General features: G+C 53.3%; 4 protein-coding genes across 4 annotated transcripts; 2 read left to right on the forward strand and 2 right to left on the reverse strand.

Moving 5' to 3' along the window:
- Positions 1-1,142: 1,142 nt before the first annotated feature.
- Positions 1,143-2,089, forward strand: MAA_04832 (HD domain-containing protein; the record flags this gene model as incomplete). The annotated part of the gene is made up of 3 exons (XM_007822928.1): positions 1,143-1,191; positions 1,243-1,420; positions 1,513-2,089. The coding sequence occupies 3 exons, from the start codon at positions 1,143-1,145 to the stop codon at positions 2,087-2,089; spliced, it is 804 nt and encodes a 267-aa protein (XP_007821119.1).
- A 1,638-nt stretch (positions 2,090-3,727) lies between these two features.
- MAA_04831 (uncharacterized protein) lies at positions 3,728-5,200 on the forward strand (the record flags this gene model as incomplete). The annotated part of the gene is made up of 1 exon (XM_007822927.1): positions 3,728-5,200. One exon carries the CDS (start codon positions 3,728-3,730, stop codon positions 5,198-5,200), a length of 1,473 nt encoding a protein of 490 aa, XP_007821118.1.
- Positions 5,201-6,031: 831 nt separating this feature from the next.
- Positions 6,032-7,473, reverse strand: MAA_10646 (uncharacterized protein; the record flags this gene model as incomplete). The annotated part of the gene is made up of 3 exons (XM_011412364.1): positions 6,032-6,644; positions 6,714-7,192; positions 7,282-7,473. 3 exons carry the CDS (start codon positions 7,471-7,473, stop codon positions 6,032-6,034), a joined length of 1,284 nt encoding a protein of 427 aa, XP_011410666.1.
- Positions 7,474-10,550: 3,077 nt separating this feature from the next.
- Positions 10,551-12,996, reverse strand: MAA_04829 (inorganic phosphate transporter; the record flags this gene model as incomplete). The annotated part of the gene is made up of 6 exons (XM_007822925.1): positions 10,551-11,612; positions 11,673-12,159; positions 12,212-12,261; positions 12,323-12,455; positions 12,505-12,736; positions 12,816-12,996. The coding sequence occupies 6 exons, from the start codon at positions 12,994-12,996 to the stop codon at positions 10,551-10,553; spliced, it is 2,145 nt and encodes a 714-aa protein (XP_007821116.1).
- Between the last annotated feature and the right edge of the window lie 2,483 nt (positions 12,997-15,479).

A 15,479-nucleotide genomic window follows, 5' to 3' on the forward strand; every position in this document is an offset into this window, starting at 1 on the left:
AAGATGGTTGCTGCGGCGAGAAAGAGAGGCTTTCTTCTTCACGAGGACAACCATTAGACGCTCCGAAAGGGATCACAAGGACATAGCTTCTAGATCTAGATCGGAAGATTTGAGATTTGGGTCAGAAGCTCCGGGAGCAAGCCGAAGCTTTGCCTGAGGGTACCGCCTTGCCACCAGGCGAGCCTCAGCGGTCACTTTCGGCGCGCGAGATGAGCGGAGATCGGGTTGGCGGCTAGAAAGTTCCTACACAGATCAGTTACAACTTGGCGATTGCGGTAAAGTTGTGAGACCTGAAAACGTAGAGGCCATGTATACTCTGGTCTTTGGCGGTAGGGATAACGGACGGGCATTGTGAGGCGGGTATTGTGACGCTACTTTCTGTTGCACTATCAGGGCGGAGGAACCTTCGGCAGAGATAGTTGTCATATGTCTTCATCCTCTACTCTTGTTCAATAGCAGCTCGATGGAACGGTAGAGTCTTGGTTTAGAGACAGATTGTATTTATAAGGAATATTACCTGCGCGCTGCATCTTTCGTGACGTTTTGTGTCATGTGTTTCCGGGAACGTGCTCCATAACAAAGGTCAACAAAATTGTCTTGCAGTGTGCGATTTCGAGAAACTCCAGCCACCAAGGCTGGGAAATAGTTCAGTTGTGATGCCTTCATCCAGATGTTTCGAGGTGTAGGGTAGGGTTATTGTCATGAAGAACGACTGGACCACCGACCGCCTGCCTGGGTACGGGGATGTGGGGCAAATGATGACTCCAGCGCTTTCCGCCTGACCACTCATCACACGGACCTGACATTGGATTGACCGGCATTGGTCACTCGATTTGCCAGACTCGGCAAGGATGCTGGACGGACTGCCGAACTGTGGCGCTTTCCGGTGACCAAGCAAACATTGAATGTTTTTGTTTGGCACGTGGATGAAACTTGTTTTTCTGTATATCCTTCGCTGCTGTTTCCCGTCCATTTCTTGTCATATCGTGACATCCAGCTTGCTTCATTCGTCCAACAAACCGTTGGTATTGGACCCCGCCCACCCCTCTTCACCCACCTGATAAGCCCCGCGATTCGGTTGGAGCAAAACAAAAAAAAACAAGGTACCACCAGACGACACATCACAGCAACCGCTCGCAAAGATGGGATCGCAAGCGGATCAGAAGAATAACGGCAAGCCGGACATTTCTAGTAGGTTTTGCAGCAGACACCAAGGAGAAACAAGGCAGCTGACAAGGCTAGACCTGGGCTTTACGCCAATGGTCAAGGTCTCTGGAGAATGGGAAGTGGAAAAGGTGGTCGATGCAATTCCCGGTGATGCCCCCAAGTCGGGAGGCCAGTCTCCCCTTGCCCTTTTCCACATGATTGAACGACTCAAGACGACGAAGCGCGAAGGCTGGAGACGATTTGGCATCGAGAGGTACGGCAGCACCCAGGACCCCATCTTGACCGCGAAGCAGCGTACCTTGGGTCAATACCTTTTTAACGCAGGCGACTGCTAACATGGCGCAGAGGCGAGTCCATCGCCGACCACATGTACCGCATGTCCATCATCTCCATGTTCGCTCCCCCGTCACTCGCCAAACGCATTGACCTCCACAAATGCATGAAGATGTGCCTTATTCACGACATGGCTGAACTCCTCGTCGGCGACATCACCCCCGTAGATGGCGTCCCTAAGCCTGAAAAGAGCCGACGGGAGAGTCTGACCATGCACTACCTCACCAAGAATTTGCTTGGCAACAAGGACGATGCTGCGGTCGGCGAGGATATCCGAGCCATTTGGGACGAGTACGAGGATTCCAAGACGCTCGAGAGCCAATATGTCCACGACATTGACAAGATGGAGCTGCTGCTGCAAATGATGGAATACGAGAAGCGCGCCGAGGGTGCCCTCGACCTGGGCGAATTTGCATACGTATCGAGCAAGATGGTGCTAGACGAGACCAAAGCATGGGCCGAGGACCTGCTAGAAGAGAGGGAGAAGTTTTGGGGCACCAAGCAGCATGTTGACGGGGTGAAGGGTGTGGAGGGGGGAGTTACTGAGGAGAAGACCAAGATGCAGGACGAGTACTACTCGAGGGATTAATGGATTGACGGACTACCAATGACATGACTGGGCTGGCGCACTTGATTGCGTTTATTTTGTTATTTTTGTCGGTTATGGGACCATGATGGGATGCTTTGCTTTTCTTTGAGCGGAGACGGATAGATTTGCGCAAGCATACTCGGCCGGCATGGTAAGGATGCGGGCTGACTTTTATTTTTCGCTTAGTGGTTTAGATTTGTACTTGGGAATAGAAGTTGAATACTTCAGCTGTGGTTTGTGGTGAGACAAGAGGGTTACTACCAAGTACTAGTAGTGGTGTACGGAGTAGTGGCTGCTCTGTCTTGGCCTCGATGAAACGACACACGACACATGGGAAACTTTGAACTCTATGTACCGGCAACGTGAAAAGCAAGGCTGCAAATGGTAAACGGATGGCCGGAGAGGACAGTTTCTGGGCAGGTAAATTACAGGCAATTATACGGAGTATGGACGGAGCACTTGTTGGCGAAACAGATCATCACCCCAGGCAACGGCGACGAGCCTAGCGAGCCAGCGCGGAGTATCCTTGTCTTCAGCTCTCGTTCTCCGTCGGTGGAGCGAATCGTTGTTGATTTCCCCAACAAACTACTCCGTAAACTTTCTAGTTCACACCCATCAACAAGGTACCTGGGTACATGTAGCTTTTGTGCCCCGCCAACAATGCAAGGTCAGCCGGCCGGGTCAACCACTTGGACAGTTAGTAGTTCACAGTCGCGTCTGGACACTTCATTCAGATTTGAATCATCGAGATAAAACAACCCCTATTATTTATTGCACCGTCTTTTCAACTATTCACTACTCCGTACGCAAAAGCGGCCAGGCCAATGACCCAAACCCCCATCTTGCCACCAACCTTCATCTCTGCCGTCTGTCGGCCCGCTCCTGCGGCTGATCATACCGGGCTCCTTGGTGTTTAACTTGGGGTTCTTCACCGCTTAGAAAAAAGGCCAATGCCTTTGCTTGCGCTGCAGGGACACCGCTCTACGAGTTGCAGTCTTTAATCAATTCATCCTTTTATTTAGGGGCATTGTTCGCTGGGCATTTTCATCCTCCACCGTCCGTCGTCGCCTGCCTTGCTGGAACGAGGCAGCCATTTGGCGATACAGACCATTTCCAATCTCGTGCCTGATTTGCTCCCAGGTCACGAGCACCACGGCGCTGCATACGCACCACCGCCACCTTGAACGAGGACGAATCTCCATCTCGGCAGGCTACGAAACCGACTGGTGCGACCGGCTGTGATTTGCTGGACATTTGTTGGACGACACACGACAACACGACGCACGACCGACGTGTGCCGACAAGCTTGTTTGCCCCGCGTGCAGCAAACAGAGGTCATCAAGTCGACGCCTTCACAGCTAGAGTGCTCCAGCATCCCAAGGTATTCCATCGCCGCCTTTGACCCCTGCACTGTTGAAGTCTTGGGACAGTCCTTCGCGGCAAAGAAAAACTTCCCTTCAGGCCGATGAGAATCGTTATCATGCGTGTTTGTTGCATGCTACTACACTGAAGCAAGCTCAGTCACAGACGCGACCTCGACTAGCAGCTTGGGTCACGGTCAGCTGCTGGCTATTCTCAAATTCGACACCCCACCTGGCTGAGCATTCTCGCCCAGCTTCTCTCAGCCTTATAGAAGTTATGACCTTCTCCTCTGGCTTCCACATGCCCGGGGGCTTTCACACCGACGGAATCCACCAGGGCCTCTTCCGGCCCCCGGTGTCTCCAGCATCGAGCTCCGGATATTTAACACAGAGTCGACCTTGCGGAGAGGGGCCTACTCCTAAGCGCAAGCGCATCCGCGACGATGCTAGACAATTTGATCATGCCCAACAACAAGAGGGCATCCACGACGATATCACCACCAACGCCAGCACTGTTCTGATAACGCCCGCGGGGAGACATGCTGCCCACAACGGCAGGGCCTACACACTTGCCGGACAGCTCGACACACCTGCCAGCGGACCGGGGGAAAGCGGAATTTTGGGCGACAGCACCTACTCCGAGTCTGACTACCGAAAAGCCCTTGGCTCCAAGCGCTCGCGACATGATAATGATTTTACGGACCCCACTGGGCATACTCCCTTATTCAACCTTCCTGCGCAGCCCTACCAATCTCCAGGATGGGGTACGCTGGCCTTTAGTACCATAGGTGGCGTCGTGGGGAAGGTATGGGAGTTTTGCAAAGCGGGTGCGTTCAAAGGATTTTATGCTGGTGGGGGAAGAGGCTTTGAGATGCAGCCCGGCGATGGCATCATTCCAGATGGATCAATACTGGACCCGGCCTGGCTGCAAAATGATGAGGACGACGAGCAACACCATCGAATACCAGGGCATTTCCCGCAAGCACATGCTTTTTACGATCAAGAAGCCACCGAGGACACGCTCATATCCAGCGGCGCCTCAACTCCATCTGCGCCGGCTGCCAAAAGACGACAGACGGCGCCGACGGATGAGTTGGGCAGAAATTGGGTCATGATTAAGGACCATGCTAGTGGAACGGACAGCACTCCTCGGCGGACCTCTGCTGCCTATAGGCAGTCTCCAAGAAATCGCAATCAAGGCCCTTCGCTCGCTACTGGTCGTCGGATAAGCACACCACATAATCGCCGCGTTTCCAGCAAGGTAGCCAGTCCAGCACCACCTCGAGGCACCCCCCGGAATGGCTTCAACCTCTCCCCCCCGGCCACCCTCGAGCCTGCTCGTCCTGCGTCATCCGCATCTTACGCCTCAACTCGCTCCCCGTCGCCGACGAAACTGACCAACATAGCACCCAGTATCGCGGCCTCACCCACACCGCATTCATCTCGAGGCCATGGACGGCGACGATCAGCCATTCCAGCACCCAGCCATGCGCCATTTACACACAGCCGCACACACAGCAGTGCGTCCACGGCATCCAGTCGCGGAGCCGTAGACGACCTAGACAATAGTCCGCGCCTCGACGCAGAAGCCAAGCACCTTGCTGCTCGACGACACCGCGAAGAACGCGACACAGACGTTCGCATTGCAGCGTTCAATAAACAGTTACAGGACATGATTCGCCAGGGAAAGGAAGCGCTGGGCACGACGATAGAAGTAGATGGCGAGGATGGCGGGTGGGAAGATTATTAAAATGCTTTTTCTCTCTGTCTGTCTCCTTCGGCTCTCTATTCTCTTCTGTTGTTTTGGACCAAGTTATGGCTACGATACCCGGATAGTTGGGGGGGATTGGCAAAACAGTCAAATGGACTCTGGACTCTTTAAAACGGTATATTTATTATTAAGGACATGGCTTCTCGTTTTATACTTCTTACTCTCTTTTGTTGGCGAGCGGCCCTGGGGTCTTGGGCTGGGGCCAAAAATTGACCACGGGGGATGGCTTGATGAAGGCGGACGGCTGTGGATGCCCGCCATGTGTATGTACATTGGTTTGCTGGGGGGGATTAGTATGAGCGCAGATATGATGAATGAGATTGACAATGAATAAATGGTCACACGTAAATCAGCGTGGAGTGCGTCTTGTTGCGGTTGTGAAGATGGATGGATGTTGTGCTCGTGTCGTTGAGGCAGTGCGGATAAAGGAGGCGCCTCGGCTGATGTGGCAGAATCACTCCATTCGGCAGTTTATTATAGGATCAGGAAGGCGCGATACAACCGCCGGGGTGATAGACAGAATCATATGATATTCTTTTGGTCTATGCTTAATTAAGAACCTTGTGATACGTGGAGACGGAACCGGTGGCGCGACCTGGTGGTCTGTGATTTTGCCCAGTTTGAGATGATACTTGGTTACACGTGCCTTGGTTACGCAAGATATGGCATGTGGTGCAGGGGCCGGTTGACTGTGGTAGCTCATTGGATAATCATGTATTTTATAAATCATCATGGCATGTTGCCCAATCTCCAGGCAGTGTGAGGCTTGTGCCAATTCAGATCGACGCCATGGAGCAGCAAATCGCACATCTACTGGCACCTCCGCATCGGAATCTCACTCTTGCTCGTGGCGGCACTCAGCCCGTCCATCATCTCGATGCTACTGCTGCTATCGTAGGCCGTCAGATTCCTTGTCGGCGCCTGCACCTCGGTGACCTCTGCGCCGGCGGCGGCTTTCCCTTCCGACTCCAGCCCCCATTCCAGGCTCGTTTCCACCAGGATCCCGCCGAACCGGCCAGACGGGGTGTCGTCGGGCAGCCTATAAAAGGCGCTGTTCCTGTCCCTCCTCCTGGTCGGCTCGGCCGTGACCCGCAGAGACTGCGGCGTGACGAAGCTAGGCAGCACGACGACCTCGCCGCGGCTCTGGCTCCCCTTGGGCGTCTTGCCGCCAGCGGTATTGGACTCCTCGCCCGACCCGTCTGCCCAGGAGCGCGTGAAGCGGGACAGCCTAAAGATGCTGGCGAGCCCGAGCCTGGCCGTGACGAGGCGGACGAGCGGCCGCATGGTGGGCAGGCAGGCGGAGATGATGCCGGCGGACATTTCAATGTCGGACCAGGCCAGCAGCGGCGCGAGTGTGTAGCTGATGTCGTGCTTGGAGTAGTTGAACAGGACCCAGGTGCGAAACGACGAGGCAAACACGGCGCTTTTTTTTTTTTCACGGGTCAGCCTACCTACACATTCATGTCTCGGGATGCAAAAAGAGAAAACTCACAAGAAGCCCAGACCAAACACCAGCGTCAGGCCAACCTTTTCCAACGTCTTGAGCTGCAGCCTCCAGACCTGCGGGATGGGCAGCAGCAAGATGACGACGTCGGAGAAGATGGTTGAGCTCGCGTTGGCCAGCCACACGCCCAGCTCGCTGACGCAGCGGCCCTCGACGGCCGGCCGCCACAGCTTCTCGACGGGCACGCAGATGAAGGTGAAGAGAAAGGACACGCACACGGCCCAGAGCACGACGAAGCCGCCCACGGCCACGACCTGCCTCTTGAACAGGGGGAACCGGAAGATGCGGTAGTACATGCACAGCAGGCTGAGCTTGGTCCAGCACAGGTTCCACACGTAGATGATTTCCGTGACCAGCAGCCACATGGAGATGTTGGCGACGGCGCGCTCGCCCACCTCGTCGGCGTGGTAGCCCACGCCCTCGATGAACATGGCGAACCCGACGCCCACGACGGCCCAGTTCCAGACCTTTTTGTACCGTCAGCCCTGTACGTTTCCTTGAGCAATCATGGTTTCAAAGTTTTTTCTTTTTAAAGGGGGTTGGAAGGGGCTATTACCGTCGAAAATATCATGAGGTAGTCGTCCCACCAGAAGGGCTGGTTGCGAATACGTCGACACCACAGGCGTGCCATGACGGCCAGGCCGGCCAGCGTCGTCATCCAGGCGACGACAAGGACGAGCCATTTCCGCTGCTCTGGGGGCTCGTACTGCGGCACGCCGGGGACGTGAGAGCCCTCGAGTTCCCCCATTCCTTAGGACATGGGGTCCGTCGTGCCATGAGCTGGGTGATGATGGGATGGGAAGAGTAAACCCGGTATCTCCAAATCGACGAGTTTTGTAAGACGAAGGGGTAGTATTTTGTGAGAAACCAAGAAAGCTACGGCCCATTCTTTTCCCTAGCCTCTTCAACACGACGGGGTCTGTTTCCATATGTAAATTGGTTTCCTTTCTTCAAGGTTCCGGCGGCTTTTTTTTTTTTTTAAGAAAAAAGGAACCCGGGGTGGGTTGGAGGAATTAACCTGCAAGGAGGTCATGTTGGGATGTAACCTCATTTAGCCGCATTTGACCACGGGCCGTGTTTTTTCGTCCTAGCCTGCATGCTTGACTGGCCTTAGCCGTTTGACATGTGCTCTAGTGCGGATTGGCGATGGTTTGTGGCAATTTGGTTTCGGGGGAGGTTCCTGTCAGAGTATGTACGTACGTGTGGATGGAGGAAAATTGACAGGCGGGGAAACAAGAGACAACATCGAAGTGGCTAGTCCACTTACTAGTTGCCAACGGCTATGTCCCGTCACCTGTCACTTGCGGGTTCTTGTGGGTATGACATTGCGGGGGTGGAGAGAAAATCATCGAGTCTTCACACATCGCATATAATTTCTGAATCGCGAGTCCGTACAGTCGGCTAGATTCTCGCCCTATTCAAGCCGCATGTCTTCGTCGGAACAAGCCTCCGTACGGACATGATGGGTTTGCCGTAATCCGTGGCGACGTGGTACCCGGAGAGGGAGCAGCCAAAAACAGCCACAGACCTGTCATCCGTCTCCCCACGCAGGCTTCACTTCCCAATGAGGAGGGTTGCTCCGTGCCGGGTTGCAGGTTGAACAAGACGGGACGGCTGGCCATCACGACTCGGCCATCATGGCAGGCTGGTTGGAGCAGTTGGCTTGGTTGCTGGGCTGTCCAACCCTGGACGGAAACGCCGTCTTTGGCAGAGAATTGGACGATACGACCTGATCCGGATCGGATCCCAAGGATACACCGTACGCCGTTACGACAACGTACTCCGTACAGTACCAAACAATACCAATTGTTCCTCAACAAGCCCCGGATTGGTTACAGAGAGACAGACACATCATCTCCTCGTAGCCCGCAGCATCACAACGTGTGTCGTATGATGTCGTCACCTCCAAATGCCTCATTCGGCGGCGTCACTGCAGGCCATGTTTAAAAACAAAAGCTCAGGACAACAGGTACGTAATGCTTGGCCGAAAGACCATGCGCCTTCAAACCGCAACGTACAAAATGTTTACTATTTTTGGCCCTTTGTCATAGGCCATGGGTCGGATACAAGTTGACACGCATGTACTCCGTGTCCAGTGACCAAGCCCGCGGGAGCAGCCAGTGCGAGGGAGGGACACAAAAACTCGTCATGATTGCCAGCAGGCCAAGGTCTCAGTTGGCCTCGGGGATGCCTGTGTCTGATCCAAGGAAAACCAGCCGATATCCAGAAAAGGACGCCGGGGCCTAAGAATGGCCACCAGCACAACAAGCGTGATACGTACTCCGTAGTACTATTACACTTGACACTTTGCACAAAGACGTGGAGTGGAAGAAGCCAACGGCAGTTCGTACCCGTGAGACATGAGCTTCTTTTTTGTTCGCGCCACCACGCCATGCTCTTTGTGTGACTCGCGTCCATGTCGAGCAGTTGGCCCTAGCACCGTGCAGCCCAGGTGAATTGTCAAATAGTATCAGAAGAAATTGCCCACAATACTAGTAGTACGAGTATTGAGCCAGCTGGTCCGTTTGCCTCAAGTGAGACATGGCCATCTCTCCCAAAATGCCCTCCACACCAGCGGAACCTTCTCTCGCAAACCGGAAAGAGAAAAAAAAGGGCCGCCCATCTCAGACACTCGCCAAAAAAAGAACCCTACAAACATGCAGTATTGTCGTCCCTCATGTTTGCGCCCGCGGCACAAAACCCTCCGCATCCGCCTTGATTAAAACCCCCATCCAGAGACATTGACTCTGGTTCCAACTTGCCCAATTCCCGGCTCTGTTCCATCCCATCTTCCATCTCCCGCCAACAGTCCACCAAACGGCCGTCTCACCACATCTCTACCCACCATGAAGGTCCGTAGCACTATTGGAATCGCCTCCCAAGACATGGATGGGACAAGGTTAACTAACACCCCAGCGCCGCAGTTCGTAGCCTCTCTGCTCGCCCTGGCGCTCGCCGCCCTGGCCGCGCCGACGCCGACGCCCGACACCGCAGTCTCGTGGAACCAAAACTTTAGCTGCGGCGCCGATTTCCGCACCAAGTTCTGCCACGCCGTCAATTTCCATTCGCGCTGTGTGAATGGCCGCTTTTACTCTGATGCCGGGGATAGCTGTGCCAACTGCTGGTGCACATGTACGTTGCTTCCTGTCCCGTCAAAAGGGGGGAGCCTGTCAAGAAGAAAAACAAGGACAAGACAAAGAGTAGGAGAGAGTTACAAGTGTAAATTCACTAACGCTGGAAATGTAGAGACCGAGGTGAGCGAGTGAATCGCGCGACTCCCATGTGGATCGCAAATCGGGGGTAATATGTCATGGCACATTCGGTACTTGAGCAACTTGCGAAATCCAAACGACGGGACTTGGATACCCAGACCTTGGGAAAGCATGCGGGCTGCAACCGGATTACAGACCGGAACACTCGTATGGCGGTGGCGCCAGCAGTTGTCGCCGCTATACTTCCAACATTAGAAATATTATACGCATCTTCAAGGCCTGTAATGTATATCTGTAATGAACTTACTTGCGCCTCAATACCATGCCTCGTGGCCTCTGGCCGTCACATCCAAACACTCGGCTGACACGCATCCAGGACGGGCGTCAGTATCTGTATCCCTCACCATCGTGAAATCGTCAGGGCAACATGCAGTAAAGGGCCAAATGCGCATTTTGTGTCGTATCTGACGTCATCATTTATTATACATACACGCTATATCTATGCAAAGAGTGCTTTCTAGCACAGGTATCTTGTCTAATGCACCCAACCAAAAACTCCCATGAAAAAAAGGATCAGAGCATTATCATCATAATGTCATGCCGTGTAACCCATCTAAGCCGGTTTCAACAGCATCCCCACGTCATTTAATTGCACACTATTCGTCGTAGGTGGTGGACCACGATCTATTCTGCCCCATCCCGCTCCCCATGTAGGCAATTGTTGCTGCGGGAGACCGGCATGGGTGGAAGATTCTGCGTCTGAAGAACCAGCCGTGGTTCCAGACGTTCGGTTCCGCAACGCAATCTCATTGGATCCATCACTGGCAATTCGGGCCTTTCGATTTCTTTTCCAGAATCGGGATCGCCTCTGACGCATATTTTCCGCTACCAGTTCTGGAGAGGCCAAGATATCGTCCCGTGGAGATCGGTGGTGCTTGCCAAAGTAGCCACCATGGGCTCGTGGGTATGCAAATCCTGCCGGTTGTCCGCCGTGGAACGGATTCCATGCTCGTAGTCGCGGTGATCCTAGACTGATACTGCCGTTGCAGCCAGCATTATAGCTCGTCCTAGACTCGCCGGATAATTCTTCCAAAGTGAGCCCTTTCGTCTCGGGGATGAGCAGCGACACAAAGGTGCCGAGGAGCATGAAAAGAGCAAAAAGTTTAAGCAACCGGTCAAGATAGGGAGAGCAGGCATTGCCAACACATCCAGCAACCTCGCCATTCTTCAACAATGGGATGCTAATACACTGGGCGACTATAGCCCCGATTTTGCCCATTGCTGCGGAAATGCCGTGACCTGTTGATCGGTATCGCGTGGGGAAGCATTCGCCCGGCACAACAAACGTGGTTGTGTTTGGGCCGGCGTTGAAAAGAAATTGTCCTATGATATACAGAGCCAACATTGACCCTTCGCTCAAATCATGAAGCCGAAAACCCTGAACGCCGAAGACAATGGTGAGCAGAAGAAACCCACAAATCTGCAGAGGCTTGCGCCCAACAGTATCAATGGTGAAGATGGCAGTCCAATATCCGGGCAAGGATCCAGCAGCAGTCAGGATGATCGTGCCCACGGCCTGATTATACAACTTGTCATACATATTGCTACCAGTTCCATATCCAATAGCGTGGAGAACAACGTTTTGATTCAAGCCAAGGCCGTAAAATGCCAAGTCCTGGAGATTGTCAGTCAGCGCACACATCAATACAACACAGACATCAGACATCAGACGTACCAGAAAGAACCATGACATGGTTGTACCGACCAATACCTTGAAATTCTTCCACTCCCCAAAGTATGCAAACACATCTGCCCATGAAGCACGCGGAAGATCCAGCGAATCCTCAGATATCTTTGACCGAGACTGCCGCCTCTCATAGTCACTGTTCGATTTGCTGGATACATAGGCCTTGATATCGGCATCAGCCTTTTCAACATCGTGCTGTATATCAAAAGTGTAGCGCGGAGTCTCAGGAATGGTGATTCGATAGTAGAGCGCAAGACAGGCTGGGATGGAGCCAACCCCGACAATGATCCTCCATGCACGATCAGCAGCGATTTGACATCCCGCATCGCAGTGTGCTTCGTCGGAGATACGGATAAACGACGACTTGAAGGCTACGGTTGTAACGAGCGCCACGATGGCAGACATGAGTTGGCCGATGCCTTGCATTGAAAAGACAGCAGAAATCATGGCACCTCGCCATCGAGTGGGTGCGAATCTAGCCACCAGTTAGGAAGACAACTAGTGAAACAAAGGTGGTAGACACATACTCAGATGTAATGACGGACGAAAGAGGATAGTCACCTCCAATCCCAATGCCCTGACAAAAAAAATATTAGACTGGTGTTCCCCGACATGTGTATGGCAGAGTGCGCACGTACCATAAGAACCCGCCAGAATAGCAATAGACCGGCTGAGCCAATGGACGGGCTGCTCGAAGCCAAGGCACAGCTAAAGGTTCCGAAGATGATAATTGCCAATTCCACACCATACATACGCCTGCGGCCCAGAGCACTGCACTACTCGTCAGCAACAATCTACCAATCGCAACAAAATGACCTACTCTGCGAGCCACCCAAACACAACCATGCCAATAATAATACCAGCACTGGTGGCAGCTTTCAAGGCCTGGTTAGTCGTGTCGGGCAAGACGCCATTGTTGCCGCCAAAGCCATTTACCACATCTTCGCCGCTCCAAAAGACCATACCCAAGAGTATAGTGATAAGGTTGATGGAGAATATGTCGTATGAGTCGAGAAGAAAGCCAACACCAGCAACCAATATAGCCCGGACATCTAACGTGAAAAGAGTTAGTTCCCAATATACTCCGTCACCGTCCACTGAATCCAATCTCGGGCAGCTGCCATTACGTACGGTACAATCCAAAAGGAACCTTGTCAATCTCGGACAATGCTAGTCGTCGACGTAAATTAGGGTCGGTTATATGAGAATAATCATTATAAAAGTTGTGAAATGCCCCATTGCCGCCATATGTGCGCTGGAGACCACTCGGGGCCATGGGAGGAGGAAGCATCTCGTCCACGGAGGCAGCCATCTTTTCGCGAGCCGAAGACGGATCAACGACGGAGGCTGCAAAATCTCAACAGAGAATACATGAGGCAACAGGCCAGAATATCTTTGGAGTAAGCGAAGTAGTAATGGCGGATCGAGGACCGATTCTATGGGCACTGGCGCCAGGGTCGACGGGATGCGACCAAGTTGCTGCAACGCTCACTCCCCACGACCTGTGGAAGCAATGCAAAAAGAGACGCTGTTTACCCCGAAATTTCCCAAATCAATGATAGCATTGAGCGTATGTCACCGAGTTGAATCTGCTGTCTTCCGGGGGGGGGTTAAATGGCGAATGTCCCTAATCGCCAGCGTAGGTCAGGGCTGTCGTAATCCAAACGCGGACTTTGGTCCGTCAGAGCCGGAACTATACGTGTTGGTGTTTCTTTGACAGATGTTTATTTGAGTCTGAGGCCGTGGCTTAGAAGAATACCATGTACGTATATGCACAATACAAAGGTGGCTTGTCGACGGCAGTGAAGGAAGATGAGAAGAGAGGACAAGAGAGGGGAGCAAACCGATCGAGTGAGAAAGATGTTTCGGGTCGCCAATCCAACGGCATAGACTCCGCTTGTGGCGACGACTCCGTAGTGGAGAGAAATCTCTTAGATGGGAGCACTACGGAGTAGCTGTGGAAGACTCTTTGCATTGCTTGGGCGCTCGGTTGTAGATTTGTAGTAGTCATGGAGTGGGAATACCCCAGTCATTCCAGAAGCCACGCTCCGCTTCGCGACAGGCAAACGAACACACAATGAATGACTAGTAGGGCGTCCGTTGCCCGGCCCAGGCACACAATCAGACACTATGTCCCAGGCCCCCATGCAGATAGCACTTGTCGGAAACTAGTCGGCAAGTTCGGGTGGCTCATGCCATGGCTGGCTTGAAGAGGTGAGGGAGCAAACAATAGACGGCTGATTCGACGCAATTTGGACAATGCACCTCAAAGCAAGTCCTTATTTCGCTCCAGACCAGGTTGACTGGGAACCAAACTTGGCACCAGAACCTTCAGAGTTGCAGATACGGGGAGACGTTGGAACCCGACCGTCAGGGTTGGCCATCCACATTGTGCCCGTGATATGGCTCGGACTCGGTGCTTTGGCCGAAGAGACCTGGTGCTGGCAAGGAGCTGTTTCTTCACACTTGCCTAGTCCTAGCACAACAAAAACGGCAAGAGTTACACGCGGATGGCAAAGAGGGGAACTTGGGCAATAGGATGTCAAGGATGCTGGCAAGCTGGCAACTGGGAAGGGGTGCGCGCCCAGGGGTGGTGGGGACTGCGTATCAATTACTGGCCGGCGAGGAAGGAAGGAAGCACACGTGCAGATTCTTGGGCCGAGAGAGACACTTCCATGTCCTTGATGGAACATGTTTCGAAAGGCCCAGGCGCGGCCCTAAGGAGTCTGCTAACTACAAAACCAAGCAAGTCGGCCAGCGTCACTGGCACCTTCCGTCACATTTCCGTGGAAGGTGCAACCGTTGACGCTTTGGGCAACGGTGTAGCATAAAGCCATGTCAGGGGTGCGCATTGGCAAAGGTGAAAAAAGAACACCAGAAAATGATTGCACCCGACCTCACCGGTCACTTGCCGACCTTCGGGCATAATCAGACGGTGTTTGCAACTGTCGTTCAGGGGCTGTGCAACTTGGCGGTCCACGCAGCTATTCACACACATGCACACGTGGTTGTCCAAATCCACGTTGACGTTGACTATGCGTACATGCCTACTCCGTAGATCAGTATGTGCTGTTGGTGCCTCAACCCCCTCCTTTGGAAGCTCGGTAGAAGACACAGAAGGCCGGCATTCCGCTTCAAGACCTGTCGAACGACCTTGCCACGCAATTCACTCCGCGGCATCTTACGGGCCTGTCGACCAACGCAGCGCGGTCGGTCTTAAGGGTTGTACTCCAGCTTCGAAGTTTGCATTGTGGCTGACACTGGCTTGGCACTGGGCGGGGACTGCGACAAGGGTTTTTTTCTCAAATGGCTTCTGTCAGCCTTCTAGAACATTGCGCGTTCTCGCATTATCCGCATCGTCGGAGTCATCGAATCATGCCGTGGGGCGGAATCCATTATGAATGACTTATGAAAGGTAAGGACACGACAGAAATCTCGCTCCCATGCTCTGCGGGCGCACCAAACGCCGTTTGCCTCAGCTCCATCCATGGATCTCTTGTCCGCTGTGGTTGCATCACCTTGACACCGGCATGACGTGACATGGCCATGTTCGTGGCAGAATCGAGAACCGCACAGAGTACTCCGTACATTTGGCGGCTGTTGTTGACGAAGTGCTGTTTGGCAGCCGGATTGCTTAGCTTGACGCAATCGCCATCAGCCGCCAGAATAAGCACCGAATCTTCTAATCTGGTTGGCCACGCAGGAAATAGTGACGGCGCTAATGAAGCATTCGAGCCATGCCCCCAGGATTCCGCGCATTGCCCGCATACGGACGAAAGCCTCATTTGTTGGATT

Source organism: Metarhizium robertsii, assembly GCF_000187425.2.
Source record: "Metarhizium robertsii ARSEF 23 chromosome Unknown MAA_Scf_1, whole genome shotgun sequence".
Taxonomy (NCBI): domain Eukaryota; kingdom Fungi; phylum Ascomycota; class Sordariomycetes; order Hypocreales; family Clavicipitaceae; genus Metarhizium; species Metarhizium robertsii.